The sequence below is a fragment of the Podarcis cretensis genome (assembly GCF_951804945.1).
Source record: "Podarcis cretensis genome assembly, chromosome: 10".
NCBI lineage: Eukaryota > Metazoa > Chordata > Lepidosauria > Squamata > Lacertidae > Podarcis > Podarcis cretensis.
In genome coordinates, this window is record NC_137179.1 from 54,600,001 (window position 1) to 54,623,272 (window position 23,272).

General features: G+C 39.3%; 1 protein-coding gene across 8 annotated transcripts in view; it reads left to right on the plus strand.

Moving 5' to 3' along the window:
• Nucleotides 1–23,272, plus strand: part of FOXP2 (forkhead box P2) — a 315,106-nt gene that overhangs the window by 248,348 nt on the left and 43,486 nt on the right. For 4 of the 8 annotated variants that reach the window (XR_013843191.1, XM_079994182.1, XM_079994177.1 and 1 more), the window contains 6 exons: nt 879–1,016; nt 2,217–2,414; nt 4,565–4,730; nt 9,536–9,749; nt 12,171–12,275; nt 19,642–19,698. Coding sequence is in view for 7 of the 8 variants with exons in the window: in XM_079994182.1 (XP_079850308.1) it covers nt 879–1,016; nt 2,217–2,414; nt 4,565–4,730; nt 9,536–9,749; nt 12,171–12,275; nt 19,642–19,698 (878 nt within the window). In the remaining variant the exon portion in view is untranslated. The remainder of the gene's footprint in view (nt 1–878; nt 1,017–2,216; nt 2,415–4,564; nt 4,731–9,535; nt 9,750–12,170; nt 12,276–19,641; nt 19,699–23,272) is intronic. The other 4 variants (XM_079994178.1, XM_079994179.1, XM_079994180.1 and 1 more) reach the window with 4 other exon arrangements.

The following is a 23,272-nucleotide window of genomic DNA, read 5'->3' on the forward strand; positions in this document are numbered from 1 at the left end:
CCCCATTTATTTCTTCAAATTCCACTACAATAAATGGATTAGGTTAGTTGAGACTAATTTTAGTCCATTAATTTCAATGGTTCTACTCTGAATGTGATTTAGTTTGATGCAGCTCTAAATCACCTCCAACTCTGTGTTCCTTGTTAGAATCCTGTTTCAGATTCATGCCATTTCTCTAAAAAAGACATTTACAGTGGTACCTCGGGTTAAGTACTTAATTCGTTCCAGAGGTCCGTTCTTAACCTGAAACTGTTCTTAACCTGAAGCACCACTTTAGCTAATGGGGCCTCCTGCTGCTGCCATGCTGCCAGAGCACGATTTCTGTTCTCATCCTGAAGCAAAGTTCTTAACCTGAAGTTCTGGGTTAGCGGAGTCTGTAACCTGAAGCGTATGTAACCTGAAGTGTATGTAACCCGAGGTATCACAGTATATGTATTGACCAAAAGATCACTTGCAGCAGAATTTTACCTGTTTGTTTTTATACCTTGAGAAATTGCCTGGGTTCTTTATCCATTTATTGTTGTAGTAAGATGTTGAGAACCCTAATACCCTAATACTGAGGAATCTATTTTTAAATGCGCCATTTATACTAGTCAGCTTAGAAATATATAGCAGCAGTTTACAAGACGTGTTAATTATAAACTTTTGAGCCTGATAAAATCTGATGTGTCTAGGCCAGTTTGCCTAGACTAGACATAGAAATCCAATTCCTCAAGCATCCCTACATCTGTGTACCCCACACATTTTTCTGTTGAAGGTGTAGGACAGCTGCTGCTTTCTCAAATTAGAGCAAGCAAATAGGCCAACTTCAGCACAAAAAGTTTTTAAAAGTATTACAGATGAGAACTTCAATATATTTGCAATTTTTGTCTCCTTAGGTGCCTGTGTCAGTGGCCATGATGACTCCCCAGGTGATCACCCCTCAGCAAATGCAGCAAATTCTCCAGCAACAAGTTTTGTCTCCACAGCAACTTCAAGCACTTCTCCAGCAGCAGCAAGCAGTTATGTTACAGCAGGTAATGTTGGGTGCTCGTTGGAACAGTTAGCATAGCTCAGGCACATTCACAAGCATGAAGAATGTTATATGTGGCTTATGTACTCAACAATACTTTTTCTTTTTTTCTTTTTTGGTACTTGTATGCCCATGGCGTAAATATATGTGCAACACTCTCATCCCTCAAAGCTGCAGTAGGAAAAAGTTAGTTTTTCTGCTTTAAATACTCCACATCAGATAACAGGAATGGCAAGTGCAGTGTGAATAGGGAACAAATCAATATTTAAATGTTCAAGCATTTAGGCCCATTTTGAGTTGTAGTTTGTTGAAGGAAGTGTAAATAGACCTTGAGATAATTATTGCTTTAAAATTCATAACACTTTAGTTCTCCCTTTAGTCATATAAGTGGAAAGCAGTTTTAAGAAATTAAATTTACCAGCATTTTTATCAGAGAGAATGTAATTTTATTTGAAAGTTCTTTCAAATAAAACCTGCCTCTGTAGCGACTGGAAAAGGCAGAAGTAGGTTGCTCTTCCTAAAGCCCAAAATCTGAAATGTGAGTCAAGAATCCTTTAAGCCTCTCATTCCTAGAACAAAGGCAGTGTCATTAATCACACATTATTATAGTGTGCATTATAATTTTGCCTAACTTTGGGGGCATATGCTAATTTAACATAATTATGATGAAGAAAATAATGTCTTCATTCTTAGTATGTTTAAACACTTGATATGCAGCATCATGGAAATTACAGACAAACTGTAATTTTTAAATGTCTGCAACTGTAAATCTGGCATCCTGGTGAACCTGATGATTAATTAACTCTCCACCTTAGCATCTCTGAGGAATAGGGCATTTTGTTTGGCCTTGCAGAAACTTTTGAATATTTACAAGTGGTAGGTTTTCTACTTGAGGCTTTTTTGAAGTTGAATGGGTGTTGCATTTAAGTGTGATAATTTGGGGAGTTAGTTGGGCTCTGCTGTATGCTTTTTGGAAATACAGATTTTCTGTGCCCTTTTGTTTAGGATATTTTGGAATCTGCAATGGAAAATTTCAGAGCTGCCTTGGAAAAAAATGTATGTAGATCTGTCTCTTCAAACTACATTTTTATTCTGAGGTGCATCCTAATGACTATCCTACCACATGCCAATCTAGAAGAGTTTAGGAGATTTATAATACTTGAAACTTTGCCTTTGTTTATTAAAGTCAAAATGATTTATTCAGCAACAACTTCAAGAGTTTTACAAGAAACAGCAAGAGCAGTTACATCTTCAGCTTTTGCAGCAGCAGCAGCAACAGCAGCAACAACAGCAGCAACAACAGCAGCAGCAGCAACAACAACAACAGCAACAACAACAGCAACAGCAGCAGCAACAGCAGCAACAGCAACAGCAGCAACACCCAGGAAAGCAAGCAAAAGAGGTAGAACGTAAAAAGTTAACTGATAAATCATTGCTGGTGACCAAGTAGAAGACGAAAATAGCTAGAGGTTCTTGTTTTGCTTAGTTTTAAAAGATCTTCTGTCTGAGAAGCTATTGGTGTAGAAACGGCTCAGGGCCAGTCCACATGGTCAATTCTGCCCCCACATGATGCTCGCCAAGGACATCTTCTCGCAAAGAATGGCTCATATGCACCAAGTTCTACATAGAAACAGCCTCTGCTTGTAAGGGTGATTCCAGTAATGGCAGAAGTTCTAGGGGTGGGGAGCAAGCACTGTTGTACATGCAGAAATCGCCACCTGGTAGAGGAAGCTGTATCTATGGAGATTCTGGTTTATATAATACATTATCAGTATAAAAATGAGCTTGGGGAGCATTGCATGGAAACAAAATTGAGCTTGTGAAATGGCCCATGGGACAGGTGAGAAGGTTTTAAAACACATGCCAAAACACACAGACACCCACCGATAAATAGTTGAAGTATTATACAAGCTTGAGAGCTGCATTCTTCATCAGGCAAAATAACCCATACTGAGTGCTCTGAATAATCGTTCTGCCTGAGGAAGGATTCTGTATAATTTGAACTTTTGTGTTTCCTTAAAGTAAGGGCTGCTCCAACAAAGGATAGAATCTCACCAGTTCTCTTATCTTTCTGTGGGATCACTACAGGCATAGACATTTTTGTATTGCATGACCATTCTTGAGAGTAAGTGTAATAAAAGTAGAATGGCACAACTTCTCTTGTTCATAAGTATGGGACCTGAGGATTACCATCCAGTTCTGTTGTCCCCTAATCCCATGAATATTTGTGTGATGATCTAATGAGCAAAGTCCCAGTTATTTGGAATACGTAAAGCATCATAAACTGATGCAAGAACCCTTCTTTTCTTTAGGACACAGGACAAAGATCACACAAATTTAGTCCATTATTTAGAAAAGGATAACAGAGAGGCAGGCAGAGGAGGAAAAGTGGGGGGAAACTGGTCACAGATTTTGAAGTCACAGACCCTGATTAATGAACTGCTACTGTATGTTTGGAGTGGTGAGCCGAAAGTTACAGTTTGATATGCTCATAAATCAACCTGACAAGCCGGCTTCTCAGACCTAGCTTGCACTTGTCAGCAAACTGCATCAACTATAAACATAAGACAAACAAAACATGTGAAGTAGTTAAATTGATCAGCAGGTATCGTAGACGTTGTCTTGTAGCTGCCCATTATGCAAACGTGCGGGAAACCATTCTGACCTCCCGAGGCTTTGTTTCTGTTTGGATTTGTGAATAGAATTTCAGACAGCCATCAACTATGGAATAGAAATTGCTCCCTTATTTCTCTCGAGGCTCCGGGCAATCCACATGACTTGCTCCATTATGCAGTCTGTTTTCCAGTGAGCGCATCAGAAGTTTCTCTTTTCCCCAAACTGAGAAAAGGAAAGGTCTTCCACAGCAGCTTGTCTTTCTCTGAAGTGTGACTACATCCTCATACCCTCCTGAGCCTGAAGAACTCCAGTTTGTCTTGTAATGCCTCACAAAATTGGAAGTTATGCTTTCCCTTATAATAGGCCGCTTCTTTGCCTTGAGTATAATGCCAGGGTTTTTTGTGGGGTTTTTTGTTTTGTTTAATGTATTCCAGCAAGAGCTGCAAAGGAGCCAACAGGCCAGTAAAATGAAGGCTACATCCCAGTTTACTAATAGATCACCGGAGACTTCATTTATGGGCCACTGCGGATCATACTTATTCAATTGGAAAAACAAGAGTGCCTTTGAATCACAGACAGTTGTAAAGAGTTACACTTTCAGCAAGATAAATTTGTTATCATCTATCATGAAGTGAACACCCCCTCCCCACAAAAAAACCCAGCTCCCCTTTAGAACAGCTGTTGCCTGCCTCCTTCTGACCCTTTGCTGAAAAATAGCATATTGTTGCCTCTCTCTTTTTTTACTAATAACCCAATCACTTTTAATAAAAACAAATCCCTTTGTTAAATAATAAAAATAATCAGATCCTGTTTCTGTAAATAGCGTTATTATTTAATAACAGAAACGAAAGGGGAAAATGAGCTGACACTGCCTTGCTTTACAGCCTTCATTGCAATCTTTACTCTCTGTTCCGTTTGTTTTTGGGTTTTCTGCAGCAGCAGCAGCAGCAGCAGTTGGCAGCCCAGCAGCTTGTCTTCCAGCAACAGCTCCTCCAGATGCAACAACTTCAGCAGCAGCAACATCTGCTGAATCTTCAGCGTCAGGGACTCATTTCCATTCCACCTGGCCAGTCTGCTCTTCCTGTCCAGTCTCTGCCACAAGGTACATAAGCAACATATGACACAACTTATTTCCAGCTCACATCTTCTTCTTGTTATTCCGCCCTAGCATGACCTGTGCTCCAGATTTTCCATTCTTTGTTATTAAACCATTTTTTCAAAACTAAAATATTTCTTTCATTTGAGTCCCCATCTGGGTGACATTGGGGGATTTTAGGTTTTAAATCATAAGGCTTTAGGTTTTAAATTATAAAACTTTCAAGGAAGAAGCTGTACTCATTATAGACAAAGAATTAGTACCCAAACTTTGCTATACACATCACAAATTCAGATATCGGAACAGAGAGCAGGTTTTACTTCCTTGTTTGCCTTTTGCCTGTTTGCTGGGGAACTGTGCTGTTCAATTTGTTCATGAATGATGTAGTTACAGGGAAACAGTGACGTAGCCAATTTGCTGATGATAGCAAATTGTTCAGAGTGATTTTAAAAAGGAGGCATTGTGACAAGCTCCAAAAGCATCTCTCCAAACTGGGTGAATGGGCAGTAAAATGGCAAATGCAATTCAGTGTAAGTGATACACATTGGAACAAACAAATCTAAATCTAAATTTCACATATATGTCCATGGGGTCTGGATTAATGGTATCTGACCAGGAATGAGAAATTTGGTTGTAGTTTATAGTTCAATGGAGTCGTCACCCCAATGTGCAGCAGCTGAAAAAATGGTGAATGCCATGCTGTGGATCATTAGGAAAGGGTTTGAAATAAAACTGTCAATATAATACCATTATATAACCACACTTGGAATATTGTGTACAGTTCTGGTCTCATTACCTCAAAAAGGATAGTGTGCAGGTGAAATAAGTTCAGAAAATGATCAAGGGATTGGAACAACGAGAAAAGATTTTGGGTGTTTTAGGTTAGAGAAAAGATAAGATTTTGGGTGTTTTAGGTTAGGGAAAAGATAAGTAATAGGGGAACATGATAAAGGTGTATGAATTATGTATCTGTGGAGAAAGTGGATACAGAAAAGTTTTTCTTCCTCAAAATGCTGTAACTTGTGCACATACAGTGAAGCTGAATGTTTCAGGAAGAAATTACTTCCTTACACATTGCCAAGTTAAACTGTGCAGTTTGCTTCCACAAGATGACGAGTGGTGGTCGCCAACTTGGAGTGGCTTTGAAAAGGATTAGACAAATTCATGGAGGATACAGTGATCAGTGGCTACTGGGTACATTGTGTTCTTCCTCCACTATTGGAAGTAAGATGGCTTGCTGGGAATCACAGATGGAGAGAGTGCTGTTGCACCCAGGTTCTTCTTATGGGCTTCCCCATGGGCATTTGATTGACCACTGTGAGACCAGAGTGCTGGACTAGATGGGCCTTTGGTCTGATCCAGCAGGCTCTCCATATCTAACTCTGAAACTTCTCATGGCCCCTGTAGGAAGGGGAAGCCCAAGTGGTATCCTCCAGATGTTGGACTATAACTCTCCTTTGCCCCAGCTAGTGTCCACCAACATCTGGAGGACACCACATTGGCAACCCCTGCCCTACACAATTTAATCAAGGAAAGTGGGCAAGCTTCAAAATGCCAAGACAGCTTTACGCTAAAATATTAACATGATAATTTAGGGTTGCCATATTTTGAAGAGCAAAAAAGAGGACACTATGATGGCCATTCAAAGCAAATCAAGGCAATCTGTCTCAAATTTTACCCCTGAAAAAGAGGATGTGTCCTGGAAAAAGAGGACAGCTCGCAACCCTATTAGGATGCCCTTGATTTTTAGTTTGTGCTTACTCTTCTTTGATCATGTTCTGTTATGGGGTAAGCACACCTGTAAAGGGAAAATACCACATCTGTTTGTAACCCATTTAACTCAGCCTGCAATAAAAAAGTCCTAGCTAATGTGGTGTCTCTCCTTCATGAGTGCGTTTCTCAGGTGGAGGTGGTGTGCAAGCTCACGTGCACACACTCACACACAGATCTCCTGCCTTCCCGGTGCTGTGCATCACTGCCACTTACCTAAAGGGAGAGTGTCAAGGCAGCAGGAGCTGTGTGCAGTGGAGGCGCAGCAGCAGAGTCAAATCTAGTTGAGCAAGTCAGCTTCATAACCCGTGGCCTGAAATTGGTTTGTTCAGCAACTAGCCATTCTTTGTTCCCTTGTTTGTGCATAATGCTAAGCCATGATTATTTGAAAGCAAAATTAAATTTCACAGGGGTCCTCCTCCTGGTGAGGGTGCAATCCCAACACTTCGCTCAGACTGGTGGAGGTGTTTCCACATAGCACTAAACCATGGTTTAGCTTTATATGCAAATTCAATCATTTTATTCTAGTATTATTTTTCTGAGTATTCCTCTGACCTCAGCAGTTCCAGGATGAAGGATTAAATGAACACACCATAGTTTGAAACTTCACGCAAACAAGAATCCATTGGGAAGGAACACTATATTTTCAGTGTTAATTCCCCCCCTTATAGTTCAGATGTTTAAATTCCACATGAAGATCCTTAGTTAAATATTATTTTATCATACAGTGTTTTATAATTGGAGTTTAGTGTGATTCTGATGTTTTAAACGAACAGCTTCCACAGGTATTGAACAATTTAACCTACCATTATTATAAGTTGAGCACCCTGTTCTGCATTAAATTCCCAGCTTCTCGAAGTGATCCTCCCAAGTAAAGAAACATTATTTGAGCTTTTCCAAGTGCAGCAAAGAAAGAGGAGAAATAAAATCCTCTTCTGGTGTGGCTCACATGCTTCTTAAACCCATTGGCAGGTTGATTGCTGGGGGGGAGAGAGAACAGGCTACCATAACCAGTATATCTGTTTATGCTTTCCAAGGAAGCATCTTGACCCTTCAATCCTCAAGCACCTTCAGTGACATGAACCATGCTTCAACACACCATTAAGTATATTTCTGCACAATTGGGCATTGGAGCGCCAAACTCACATGTGTAATTATTCATTTATTTAGAGTGTTGGTGCCTTGCACCTGAACCAGACAAGACAATCCCTGCCCACAGGCTGTATATATATATCACACAAAGAAAAGGAACAAGGAGGGAAGAATAATAAAGTAAACTCAGGCATCAGTTCTTAGATAAGTAGTTCTTCTAGGATGGATGGAAGAGGGATAAGCAAGGTCTACAATAGAGTATACTGCAAAGCCCTAGTGAATATAGGAGCCATGGCAAATGTGTAAATGAGACAGCAGGTATATCTGTTTTGGGGGATGAAACCCATTCCACGGTTCATAGAGATTTTGTGTTTATAGAATTAATGTTAAAGTTTATAACCCCACTCAACATATTTCTAGATTTATTTCATATATATCTGCATCTTAGTATGTAGGCTGCATGCACACCATAAATTTAAAACACATGACTTCCCCCATATAATCTTGGGAACTATCGTTTGTTAAGGATGCTGGGAAATGTGGCTCTGTGGGGATTAAAGGACAGTTCCCAGAATTATTTGGGGGATGTGTGCTTTCAAATTTATGTTCTGTACTCAGCCTAAGATTCCCGTGGAAAAAATGTAGCAATTAGTTTACAATGGTGTGCAAAAAAAAAAAAAGTTTGTGTCTATCTGATGCAACTAATCCTGCCAAGCTATATATGAGGGAACAGTAATAAAATTCAACAATAGTTTTGGTTGGAAAGTCATAATTAATGACATCTACTGAAATGATTAAAAGAAATCACTTTTACATTCTTTGACCTTACTTAACACTATTGACATGAAATTAACTATAAGTAAAAAATTCTTCCTCCCAAAGCAATTAAAATAATAATTTCTACCTTAATAATGGATATGAAATATTTTGCCCTTGGTAATCTAGCCCAAGCTGCAAGGAACCACAGCATTTTAATTTTTCATCAAGCCTTTTTTTTGGAGATGGCCAGATTTTTTTATTTTTAAAAAAGTTGATCAGATCTCTTTCATTCATAATGGCATCTACTTTGATCAAAGGGGTGGTGCGTATTCTGCTATACCAACTTAAGATCCTGTTCCTGTGAGCTTCTGTTAACTCCATACCTCCCACCTCCTTGTAAGGTTTATAAAGGAATGTGGCAAAGTGCTTTTAAATTGTTCCAACACAAGTGTCTGAAAAGAATTGGTATGGAGCATTTGGAGCTGGGGCTCTTGAAGCATTGTCCTTTTCCAAATGTTTATCTTCTGTAAATTATTTGCTTATTGCAATTCGGAAATTAAGTAGGGGCAGCTAATATATGACTACGTATTTGCATGAGCTATTTGCAGGGTTTTAGTTGAGATTCCCTCCTGGGTTTGGATCCCATGCATATCTAACATGACTTGAGTTTATTCCCCTGAGTTACATTTTTTTCTGTAAAGAGCTGATTAATACTTCCATCTTTGTTGTAACCCGATATTTTTTTTTTCTGCTTCCCCTTATGTTTTTGGTAAAGCAGTGCTTTTAAATAACTTTGTGAACTTTGGGTGTATTTAGCCATGTTTTGGAATCAAGAAATTGATTCTGCAGGCAATGAACATCTCATCTACCCGAATACCTGTTTTTTCAAACAGTAGTTACCAGTTGTTGGTTGTACCTTGTTCCCTTTGATCCTTGAACAAATGTTTTGAGAGAAGGCATATTACGTAAGCTGGTGACCCTTAATTGACTGTTGGTAACCCCAAAAGGAAAAGCAGCCAAATTTACTGTGTGCCAATAAGAGGTAAAATTAAATTGTGTTTTACTATATGTTGATTGTGCTGGAAAAACTGCATCACCTTCATTGTTGGCATTAATCCATTAATAACACTGAGCTCATTATATGAACCTCTTGCTTTGCTATATTATTGGAGCTCTCTTTCATTTTATAGCTGGCTTAAGTCCTGCTGAGATTCAGCAGTTATGGAAAGAAGTTACTGGAGTTCACAGTATGGAAGACAATGGCATTAAGCATGGAGGGCTAGACCTCACTACTAACAATTCCTCTTCTACTACCTCCTCTACCACTTCCAAAGCATCGCCACCAATAACTCATCATTCCATAGTGAATGGACAGTCATCAGTTCTAAATGCAAGACGAGACAGGTAATGAGATTTGCTTTTTCCTCTGTCATGAAAGTGCTTTCTTCATACTTATGCTTCACACAATAATTTCAGTATTGAGCATGATGAGTTGCTTTGAGTATGATTCGGGAAAATTGTTGATTAACCACAAAGAGAATAAACATAAACTTCCCAGTCCCAGAGTTAGGAGATTTGTACTGGACATTGACTACAGTATTTTCCGGGTAGCACACTGTCTTATGCAGTCCCATACATTTCTACTCTGAAGTAAGTCCCACTGAGTTAAGTGGAGCTTACTCAGAGGTAAGTGCATATAGGATCGCAGATATTAAGTGGCGAACATGGAAGGTAGATTTCACCAACTAGAATACAGCAGTCTTATTTATTTTATTACAACATTTCTGTCTCTCCTTTCCTCCCTGGAGTTCAGGGCTGCATCCCTGGTTTCCAGCACACATATACCCAATTTTATCCTGACAGCAACTCTGTGGGGTAGCTTAGGCTGAGTGTGTGGACCAAGCTCACCCAGTGAGCTTCATGGCACATGGAATTGAACCTTGGTCTCCCTGAACCCTCCAATTGCTATAGTACACTGGCTCTTTTTTCATGTAGGCAAGGCTTGTCTAAGAGGTATGTACAAGCCACGCCAAAAGCAGTGGAAATCCTAGCATTTGGTGGATTGGTGCCAATACAGAATGGTGTGCTGTTGGTGGTAAATGGCCAGCCATTGTTCATTTCCAGACTATAAATAGTTTGTGGACATTGAGTTATATTCGGAGGTACCTACTCTGCTTGAGGAAGCATCTTCTGATGGGGGATGCTCCTCTGAATCCAATCCATATCTCCAATCCATTGAATTTAATTAAGCAAAACGTCTCATTCATTTCTGTGGAATTTAAGTTACAATCCTAAGCACGCTTGCTAGGGAGTCCCACTGAACTCGATGGGACTTTCTTCTGATTAACCTTGCTGAGGATTGCACTGTCAGTTGTAAAGAAGTTTATGAGAAATTGGAGGCCATCTTACTTGTGAGCCAACCCATCAGAGCAAAAGTGGTTACACTGAGAGATTGTTGAAGATAAGAACTACAGTAGTACCTCTGGTTATGCACGCTTTGGGTTACAAGCTCCGCTAACCCGGAAGTAGTGAACTTTGCCCCAGTATGCGAGCAGAAGTCGGGCACCGGAGATGCCATTAGCAAAAGCATGCCTCAGGATAAGAACGGTTTCAGTTTAAGAACAGACCTCCGGAACGAATTAAGTTCGTAACCAAAGGTACCACTGTATTCCATAGGCAATCAAAGGAGGTTTTTTTTGATGGTTTAGGAACTAAGGGAGTTACATGGCATAGACCATTGGCCCAACTAGCTCGGTATTGTCAGTGTTTCCCAAACGTGGGTCTCCAGCTGCTTTTGGGCTACAACTCCTATCACTCCTAGTTAGCAGGACCAGTGGTCATGGATGATGAGAATTGTAGTTAAAAAACAGCTGGAGACCCAAGTTTGGGAAACACTGGTCTACACTGAGTGGCGGTGACATGGAGACAAAGGACATTGCCTGCCCTCCCAGGGGATGCTAGGGATTGAAACTGGGACCTTCTACATGCAAAGCAGATGTTCTACACTGAGCTATAGCTTCCCCCCATACACTTTTTTGCAGAGGGTATAATTATAATTTGTGGGTTGCATCTATCATTCTCTTTAAGCTTCCATAATATTACCTTTCATTATTTTAAAATGATAACATCCAGAGGTAATTTTCATTTTGGCATTTCAATTAAGGTTGCTGGTTGATGATACGTCAAAGGCAGTGGTTGATTTTTCTGGAACAGAGAGCCAAACTGCAGCATTGTGGAGGGAAAAAAGAAATTGTCACTGACAATTACCCAAGCAACTGACTTTCTCCCTCCAAAAAAACTGAATCCAGCATATAGTTGTTTGGATAAACAACATCAAGCAACTTGTGAGAACACTGCCCTGGGGTAAAAACATTAGTTAAGACTGCAGACCCCAGTATATTGATTTTATGAGTAAAAAGTAAAGAAAAAACATGCAGAAACATTTGTAAGTCTCTGTTGGCCATCTTACATACTTCTCAGGAAGAACTGATCCATTCTGGATTGTTTATTTATTTATGTATGTATTTAGAGGGGGGAGGAATGTTAAGTTGAGGTCATATGGCAAAATTAGCATACTGTAACATACAGTCATTTTTTTTCATCCTTTATTAACCGTCATCTTTGGCTCTATTCCTTCTCTAATTAGAACATCATCTATCCTTGGCAGTTGAACTATTCAGCAGAACGATTAGATTTTTCTGACTGCTCTGAGTTGAATTGACCTGTTTTGACCTGTTTGTCACTGATCATAACCTGACAGGCACTAGAAGCCTCCTACTATTATGGCTTTTGAGATGAATTTGATGCCGTGTTCTTTTGCCACAGCTCATCACACGAGGAGACTGGAGCCTCTCATACTCTCTATGGCCATGGAGTTTGCAAGTGGCCTGGATGTGAAAGTATTTGTGAAGATTTTGGACAATTTTTAAAGTAAGTTGGGGCTTTTTTATGATGCAGTAAACAGAGTTGAGTAGGTATACAGATAATCCAGTAAAACTCAGCCGTAAAATTATCGGATGTTTATGGCTTATGTGCCAAAACACCAGATCAAGCCAACTGGAGAGGATAGAATCATTAGCTTTCCTTTCACATTAAATCATTTCTTCGGGCTTTTTAGTGGCATGATGCTTACCTGACCCCTTTGCCAAAATGTAACCTCAGAGCATCTGTAAAGTGCCTTTTGATAAAATAATGAACAGAAAAAACACACACATGCAACTGTGTGTATTGGCATGTAATCTGTAGAAAGAAATGTGCCTCTTTAGCCTTTCCTTTCGTAGCAATAATTCGCAGTCATGAGAGCACTTATTCCTGAGCGAACTCGGTGATTTCAGTATAGCTTACAAAAGGGTCACATCTCAAGTACCGATTCATGGGCTCCGAGCCAAAGTTCTTTGGAGGTTCCAGTGCACTCATGGAGCTCCAGAAGGAGCAGGCTTCCCGCAAAGGTTCACATGCAAATCTTTCCAAACGCTAAGCCCACGGAAAAACCTCCACTTACACAGGAGTGGGAGTGAGGAGACTGGATAAGGTTAGATTTCAATTTATATGCTGCTTTTCCACAAGGAAATTACACTCAAGGTGGATTTCAGTACACAAAACAACCCAGCAGTAAAAACAACAGATGATCAAGCTTATCAGTTTCATTTTGGCTTACAAAAGAGTCACAGCGAGAAGAGTCCCTGGATCAGGCATAGAACTGTATAAGCAGACCAAGAGCCTGTGACTTTCACTGCAGCCACCCTCCCCACACGTACGTGTGTGTGAGAGGTTGCAGTGCTTTGTTGTTTGTGTAAAAAGTCCACATTACGCAGCTTCCCCATGCCACACTGAAGTCTGTTTTTACATTTCCCCTAAGTTTAAATGAGCGCCTTACAATGTGGCAAAGTGTGAAGGCTTGCCGCTACTTAGAAAGGCGAAAATTCCTCTCCATCTTCTGCCATGTTTAATTCAGAATGCAGCCAATATCTTGTGTGACACTTGCAAAATTAACTGTGAAAACGTGGGGCGTGGCACCTTAAAATTAAAAAGCATCCAGTTATTACAGTGAGTATCATAAACCAAGTTTGTGGCAATTTTGTAGCATTTTCATTCTGCGAGGACTGAGAGGGGCTGAGCCCAAACGGCGTGATCTCTCGTAGGAGAGGTGCACAGGGCTTTAGTGTACAAAGAGTCCTAATGGAACGTTATAGATAGGTTTATATAGATGAGTAACTTCACAAGCTGAGGCTCTTATGTTGTCATGGTGCAGCTAACAGGGTGAATGAACTGCTTCATGCTTCATCAACAATTAAGTTAATTAGCTCATTTGAAATTGTGCTGCTTTGTTGCCAGGATGTTGGTAGAAACATCAGAAAGGCCTGTTTACAAATGGTATAGAACCAGACTATGTAGAAACAGCAGCTTCACAACAAGGCAAAGATGCACCACATGTCTTTATAAGAAAACTATAAATTTTTTTGTATCTGAATGCTTACACTGAATATATATACTCACCTATTTCAGAGTAGATTATGTTTGCTTTCCTACTTCATTTTACTTTTTTGTGGAGAATAGGTTTTAGGTGTACTTTAAAGAGTACTTTTACAGATTTTTGCCCAATTTTAGAAGAATACACTTGATCTGTACTATTTCTGTTTGTAGATTAAAGAGGTTACTGTTTGCGTGTGGGATTTATATAAGCTGCTAGAAATTATTCCATGCGAAAATAACCTACATACTGCATATATTGTTCTAGGCATAATTGATACCAAGAGTTCTAGCCAACTTAGCTGCAGCCTTTAGCTCTCCAAGCAAAACTAATTTTTATAAATACTTCCATCTTTCCAGAGTCTAGTGATGTTAATGTTTCTCTCACTGCTTTCACAGTTGTTTTGTAGGTCCCTGGTTTTATAATGCACAGTCCCTGGAAACACTTTGATTAACAGTAATGTAGTTCTTCTATATATATAATTGTTCCCAATTTTTCTAAACTGTGTGACCCATTCAAGGGAACATCCTGAATATTCTTGGGTCAGGCCAAGAGGCTCCAGATTCTGTCCTGTAGCCTAAGCCTATCAAATGTGCTTCCCTTTCCCATATGTGCCCTTCCATACCACCTGTTTGATAATGTCCCTGTAACTGGGAGCTAGGGCAATACCTGGTTTTCAACATTGCAATAGATCACCAGCTAAACATCACTATATATCACAATGTCTGAAATAAGGATGGAACGTTGTAGAGGCATTGACTGGCTTCATGGGTTTTTCCACATTGTGATTTTTGCATAACGCACACAAACACACACCATGATTTGTGTTATATTGCCAGGTAAAAAATTATGGACTTCAAACTGGTTTTGGACAGTATATTGCCCAGCCCTAACACATATCATGATTCGTGATATATTGCCAGGTCAAAAATTATGAAACCGGTATCACGAGATGGACTTAAAACTGGTTTGGGATGATACATTGATATATCACCCAGCCCTACTGGGCCCTTTGGGCTGCAAAGCCAGGGGGCAGTTACCCACACCTCATGCACTATATACCACCCAGAAGCCATGACATTTGCTCTACACCCAACAGAAATGCCACTTGAGACCATTGTTGTACACGTCTTTTAGAAAGAAATACAAAGTCACAGAGATGTAAACTTCAGCTTCTTTCATTTGAAATACTGTGTTGCAGTAGTCTTAAAGTCCGAATCCCCTTGCCTTTAGCCCCCTTAGTATTCTTCTGTGCTCACACTGCAAAGCCCCATTTCAATTAAAAACCTTTTATTTCAATTCAACTTCAACTTTTAGACCCAAAGAATGACTATTTTTTTTCCAATCCATTAACTTTATAGGGGATGACAGAACTAATGGCAGTAGTTTTAGAGACCTTGCTCTTAATCTGTGTAAGAATGCTGTAGGTTCTGACTTGGAACAGTGTGGTACTTGTTAATAGAGCTAATGCAAGTATACTGTACTGAAATAAAATATTCATAAGGAATGCTACCCAAATCTAGCTGTGTGTCTATTTCTGCAGTATTCTTGTGACAAATTTGAAGTGGTCTCTGATATATAAGGTGAACTCTAACTTGTGTTCAGAAACCAGTTTAAGTTGATGCCTTCGTGCTTCATCTTTTTTTCCTTTCTTTTACAATAATAATAATAATAAGCTGTGCTGAGGCATTTGAGGAGGAGGATTAAGACAGAAAACACAGTGGCTTTGCTTCATTTTTTTAATAATAGAAAGGATTTGGAGTGAAGTGAAGAATAATTTACAGAATATGACTTATAGCCATGAAAGGTTTTTTTATACCTTAGTTTTTGTCCCTCCAGAAGTCAGTATGTTGATGATAAATATAAATTATACTTCTCTGCGCTGAGGTGTTTAGAATTTTGAAAATTCCACCTTGCATACAATCGAAAAGATTAATGAGATTAATATTACTCGCCTGTTATTTTCAAACAAGCATAGCTGTCTTTCCACATAATGTCATATCAGACAGACACACTGCCATACAGTTCCATACTTTTGATATCATGAAGCTTGGATGGATATTCCCAGCCTTGAGAAGTTTTGGGGTGATTTTCAGCCTTGATGAAGTCGTGTAAAATTACAGTTACTCATGTGCATCTGATCCACTGAACAAAAGCAATTCTGTAAAATTAATTCTTTCTGGCAGAGAAAAGCATCAAATTTTAAAGTCAGGTCAGAAAATATTATTGCCCAACTGCAGAGAGAACAATTATTGAGCAGAATACTGAGCAATGAAGGAAAGTGATTAAAAGACTGCCAAAAATGTTTAAGAATTTGTTTGGAATTTTACTATAAAACAGGTGTTGACAGAAGCTAACCATTTTGCCGGTTGCCAGGCAAGGAGCCCCAAAGATCACTAAAAGCATTTAATAGTAGTTCTTCATTACTGTCTTATAAATGTCAGAGCGTAATAACATATGACAAAACTTTGGTGTATTTTGTCTGCAAAACTAATTATCATTCCATTGGTCCTAAGTCAGTTTGAGTGTAGAAGGATTTGACTTATAGAGCTTTAAATCAAAAGGTTTACACTATAGCATTCCAGCCAGCAGACAAGCGTACTTTAACCTGCATGCAGCAGACGCCAGCGAAACAAAACATGATCTACCGTACAAAGACAGGCAATGTTTTCCTCTATAGAGACAGAATTGTTAGTTTTGAGGAAAGGGAAGGGTTGAAAGAATGCTACAGAAGAAGACAGGGCAGTTTACCAACAAGACCCTCAAAGGGGGCAGCTCAATGCAACAGAAAGACTAATATAATTTAATTAGGTATCAAACTTCATATGTGCTTTTCTTTTAATCCAGAGAGAGAGAAAGTTTGAAATAGATTGTTGCTATACCCTTACTCACATCTTGTGTAGATTAGCTTTGGCTTTGACTAGGCTGCCTGCTTCCAAAATTATGACCTCAAAAAGGCATTATTTGAACTTGTCAGGATGTTGTTTCTTGGGGTGACAGTGCTATCATCCTTCAGAACGAAGACATCTGACACAATCTGCTAAATGAATAGTGACATGCATTGAATAGTGGCACACACACAAATACATTTTGTATTTAAACTCCTGTCAGTGTTTAAACATTAAAGCTCAATGCAAAATAAATCATACACTACTGATGGGCAAGTGAAACACGTTGCTAAAACCATCTCTGACACTTCAGGATTTAAAGGTCGACCCCCGTTTTTCTCTTCAGAAATCAGATAATTTGCAATGAATTCAAGATTCTAATGTCAAAATTCATTTAATAGTTTGTACTATTTCAGGGTAAGCTGGCACGTACTGTGTTATTCCCTAAAACCTATGGGAGATCGGTAGACAAATGGAAGCAGGTCATTTTTATACTTTTTTTGTTTTTGGTCAGGCTCCATCAAAAATTTTCCTAATTGTTTCCTTAGAAATTTGACTGCATATTTATATTTTTCCATGTGCAAGTCTGGCAAGCCTGCACACAGATTCATGCAGTTTTGAAAGAACATCAGTCGACCACATCATTTATTCCATTTTGAAAACAAAAATCAATATACCTATAAAGTGACCCATAAATTAGAACTGGCTCACACAATGTTTGTTCAGTGCTGCCTTTCTGAAGGCACCCTTTGCATTTTCCCCTCACCTCTCTGTTTGAACTGCAGTCACAGTAAGAGGCTCATTAGGGGACATTAGGGACTGAGGCTCACCAGAATTCCAGCGCTTGCTTTGCTCTTATTAATGCATAGTAGAGTAGAATGCATTTAAATATTTCATAGGCATTCAGTAATTTGTGTGTAATCGCCTTGTTAGCAGACCAGTAGAAGTAGAACAGGTCTGTGAAATGGTGTTGGTGATTGCATGGGTAATTTACAGACCTTTGCCATCAGAAAGAGCATTATTGGGGGCTAGAATGAAGCTGTGAAAAAGAACCAGCAATAAGTCAGAGGTGGGGGGGGGGGGACTTAATAAAGGTTTTGTAACAAGCATCTTCAGGGATAACAACCCACTTGGTTCTTTTTGAAGCAGCTATAATTTATGACATATGCAATATATCAAATGCATAAGATAGTATTATGGAGCATTCATATGAAAAGGGTATTTGCAACATTAGTTCCAACTTCCTGCAAGGGACATGATTAAATGATTAATGAAATGTCCCTTTGCATATGCATTTTGAAACAGCAATTAGGCACTGACTGAGAAAATCCACCAATCCTCTCATTTTTCAGTATTATCTCATTCTTGATTTATAAATCATAGAGAATTTTTGAACAGCAATATGTACCTGAGATGGTTGTAAAAAGCATAAAAGAGAATAATTTGAGTGTAAAATAGTAATAAATACATGAATTCATAATTTAATGTTAATTTCTAGCCTATTTATTTAGTCCCCTTGCATTGTGTTTATATCCAGCACTATTTCTGTACTTTGATTGGCATAATTAAGACGGGGAAATGAATAGGCCCCATTATTTTACATATCACTGGTAAACAATAGCAAGGAAAGGAGAAGAGAGATGTGGCAGAGGTATGTATGTGTTTTTCAAGTTCTCAGTAATCCACTGGAGGCTGTTCTATAAATGATCATTGAAGGGCTGCAAGCTAGCCTATAATTACAGGAAAGAAAGTGGCAGCTCTGGCATTTCATAACTATGTGTCCTCAAAGTGCTTTGTGAGTTTGTCACCAATGATAATTTAGATAGAAGCTCATTACTGAACATCACAACACTTTAAAAACCTTTCGCCTTCATACAGGAGAATAAAGGACTATTTTAATGGCAAGGTTCTTTTGTGTTCCGCTGAAAAATTCAATCAAGACGAAACCTCATTGACTATTATTGTAGTCTACAGTCGCTAGGCTAATAAAAGCAGCACAGATAAATTGAATAGGTCTCTGAGACTTGAGCACATAAATGCAAACATTTTGCTGGTTTTTAGTTCTTTAAATATACAGAGATGAATTGGAACGAAAAATCTAAACACATTTTTGCCCCAATCCAGCTAGATCACAATGTATGCAGATGTCGGTTTCTTTATGTGTGCATCACACCACTGGACTGGAAGCTTTACATGCACTTTCCATCTCTAATCCACAAGCTGGTACTCTGCATATGGAACCCTTGTTTAAAAGCCAAAATCCCTGGGATTAAAGAGGCGAAGGTGGTAGTGCTGTGTTCAGTCCCCTTCTCATATGCTTTGTATACAGGATGCCCCAAATTCATTCTTTGGAATCTCCAGGTAGGGGTGGGAAAGCCCCACCCTGTCTGAAAATACAGAGAGCTGCTGCCTGTCCGTGTAGTCAAGTGTTACACCAACCAAGGCAGTTTCACTACCCCTTTTATATCCCAAAACCCACTTAGTGTGGTTTTAGCTTTTTAAATAGGGTTCTGTGCGCACATCATTGGATTAGAGTCTTAGAGCATGCTTTTCCAGTAGTGTCTGAAGTAGAAATGCATTCATCAGGTATTGTTATTCTATTTCTAGTTGTCATTCCTGGGCTGTGTACAGGACAATCATTTCACAATAACCGTGGGAGTGCCTTCTTCCCCCAGAAATAGTGTAGTCATATTAGAACTGTGGGAGCCTCACTCCAGGGCGGTACGGGGGGATGTTTGTTTGTTTCTTAATTCCTGATTTCAGCTTCTTCTCCATGTTCCATGCAATGCAACAGACTAGTGAAAATGATTGCAAGCATATTCTGGGCTACTCACATTCACTCCTAAGGGGTTCTAAGAAAGAGAAAGAGACATGTTCTTGAATGGTGAGGTATTTCTGAGAGGGAGAGGTAGCATACTGCTCTTTTTTCTTTTTAAAGGACTACCTGTGTGAATATGTGGATAAAGACCCATCCTTTCATGTTCGTAAATCCAAGGTAAAAAAACAACCCTCTCGAAAACAAAACTGCTCCAAACATGGGAGGGGAGAGAGTATTCCTCAAAATGGGCACCGTCCAACAGGAGTCCATGACAAGTGCACCAACACTTACTCACATTGACGGTAGCGGAGCTTGTTGATGTGCTGGGTACTAGTTTCAGTATTTCCAAATCACTGCTTTAAGCGCTACGGAAACTTGAAGAAACAGTTTGACCAGGGACCTTGCAAGACGGAAAGCCAAAGCATACATGCTGCAAGTACAGTGCCACTTGCAAAATATATCCACCCTACACCCCACTAGCAGGGTTGTACACAAATGCCCGGGGGCCAGATCCGGCCCAATTGCCTTCTAAATCCGGCCCGCTGACAGTCCAGGAATCAGCGTGTTTTTACATGAGTAGAATGTGTCCTTTTATTTAAAATGCATCTCTGGGTTATTTGTGGGGCATAGGAATCCGTTCATTCCCCCCCCCCCAAAAAAAAAGTAGTCTGCCCCCCCACAAGGTCTGAGGGACAGTGGACCGGCCCCCTGCTGAAAAAGTTTGCTGACCCCTGGAACTTTCCCATTCCCCAAAGCAGGCCTGTCAAATGCAGTATTGTCAATTTTTAGAATGGAAAACTTTGATTCTGACCAGATGCTGTGTTGTCTACGATAAACAAGATAGAAATTAATATTGGGCTACTTCCAAACACAACAGCAGTTCCTTGTTCTTTCTCATTACTGAATATAATGTTATGTTCTAAAGGGGTTCACCTTCTACTTATTTATGTGAATAAACCAATACGTATGCTTACACAGGGATCAGAGCTACCAGACACACAAGAACCAACTGAAAAATTAACACACTGCATCTGAGGAGTTAATTAACAGAAATGTGCATCTTGTAAGAAAGATGACAAGGGATGTAATGTAGCCACTTTCAATTGAAACTTAAATTTAATGGAATGGGCATGATTGTGACATATGTTTGTTTTATCTGTTACCATACAGCCTGAATCCATATTTGCCAAGGACAAAAGGTCTCACCCCCGCCCCAGCCATCACCTCCCTGGAAATTCAAACCCCATATGGATACTTTTCAGATCTGCTCTGGAGTGTTGAGGGACCCCCAGAACACATTTAGAGGGCATGTGGGGAGAGGGAGGGGCAACCCTCTTGCACAGTCAGAAGTCTATACACTAATGGAACTGCTTTGTTAGACACTACTCAGTATCTCAAATCTCCATGTAGCTATTGTCAGTACACAACTCTAGCCTGCAGGTTCCAGTGTCTCCTCTCAACTAATCTTCTCTGTGTGTACAAATATCTTTCAAACAGTTTTAAGGATTCAGGACTCATGTGCTTGAGTTTTCTGAGTATTGCATGCTACATGCAGTATCTATGCAAGACAGGGTACTTTTAATCCAAAAGAATAAAGAAAGAAAGGTCTGTTGTAGTAACAAATACTACCCATAGCTGAGATGCTTGAGGAATTTAATTTCTGTAAATTTCTGTGTCGAGTGCCCCAGTTTGCATCTCCCAGACTAGTGTATGGTTTGGCCCATAAAATCGTTTGGATTTTGCACTTCCCTGAATTCTTCTTAGCTCAAATGCTGCACCAAAATGCATTAAAATGTGTGTCTTATGGTAGAAACATATTTGGAAATGCACACATGGAGGTCAAATGCATATTTAAATATATATTATTGGATATATTAATTATGTATCTAAATACAGATTTTCATGCTGATGTTAAAAATGGAGCTTATTGCAGAAACAGAACAAAAAAGACTTAGAGATGAACACATGTAAAATTAACACTGACTGGAATTAGGTTGATCGATCCTTAGTTAAAAACAAATGATAATTATTACAGAATACAGTTAAGTACCATCTTTAATTTCAATATGTTTTGTACAGTTCTAACTGTTCCTTCAAAAAGTGAGGAGTCAAGTCTTTTAAATTTTATTTATGCTGATTTTAAGCATAGGAAAAGTTAGTCAAGCTATAAACATTTGTTAGAAAAATCACTATAAAAGGATTTCCAGCAAACTTTGGTTAGTTGTAAGAGAAGTAACTATAGTTTGTGATCCTCTCTGGTTAGAATATGTTTAGGTGATTTTTATTTTTTTTTTAGTGCTCATTAAAGTGAGGCTCAGAATAGTAGTGCCTGGAGTTGAACTTAGTTCAGACAGGTTCTGTTTCAATTCCCCCACAGACCACTGCCAGGGTACCTCTGCCCTGACCTTTGGCATTCTGCTATTTTAGTCCTGGGATTCTTCTAAGGAGAGACTGACAAGAGTACCAAGTTACACAGGGGTTAATTGAAATGGCTAGGTGTCCACTGGAAACTTAACTGAAAGTAAATCCACTCTAACTTCCGTTGATGCCAATTCCTTTTGTTTCACGCCAATATAGATTCTCTCTACTAAAGTCTAGCATCCTGCTTACTCTCTAGTACATCCTCACAACTAATCTTCTGTGTTCTCTACCTTGCCTTAACAATGTTACCTATATCTTACAAATGTGGATCTTCTTGCAATTGATATTTCTGCAAATATAATTTGATCTGTGTGTGGATATCTGTTTAGCTAGCGCTTGGTTTATTTAAAAAGGGCGGCAGGAACTAGCTTGTTCTGAAGACACCTAAACGCCTTTTTCCTAATTCCAACACATGAGCAAGCTGGCTATTATTGCTTCACATTCTCAGAGGCACTCTTTCATTTGTGACTTTGGTTGCCTTTGACATTCCCAAACAGATTCTGGAGGTTCCAGTGATTCAAGATTCTGGAGGGTGGCTCAAATCTGGCAATGTGCTTATCAGATGTTATTTATAGAAACATTTTACAAGTTTATGACCTTGTTTTTGCAAATAGCTCCACTTCAGCCACCTCATGCCAACGTTCTCCCTCGGTTGGGGAAACATCTAGCAAGACTCATTGGGTTTTCAGTAACATAACAAAATAACATATTAAATGAATAAGGTTCGAATCCTCAGCTTGTTTACTTCCGAATAGACCCATTATAGTTGCAGCTCTATTCCGGAATATGTGTTGTAGATAGTTATACTGTAACTAGCTGTATGGATGACTTCTCATGACAAGAATCAACCTGTCATAGACATGAGCTTCAGAAAATATCCTCAATTTCCCAATTGTTCCCAGAAAATAATGAATCTGCAGACCTGAGGTGATATTTAACTAAGTTATACTCAGAGTTGACCCACTGAAATCAATGGACTTAAATTACTACTGTTACTGATTATGGATATCACCATTGATATTTCACACTGGATATCACCATTGATGTTTTACAAGTTTCTCCCAAGTAAAGTTTAGCAGGATGTTGCTGACTCTGGCTTGACATCCCCTAGCTTCAGAACCAACACAGGTCACATGTAAGCTATTCTGCACATTGACTGGATATCCCTAAGCATGAGCACATGGGCCTGTGTCCCAAGTTTATTTCTGAGTTGTTGCAAATTAATCCTCTCCATCTCACTCAGGCTACAAAAGAGGAGTTTGGGCCAGTGCCAGATTAAACCATGTGGAGGCCTCTAGGCAGTTGAAATCTCATGGGGGCCCTCGCAAAT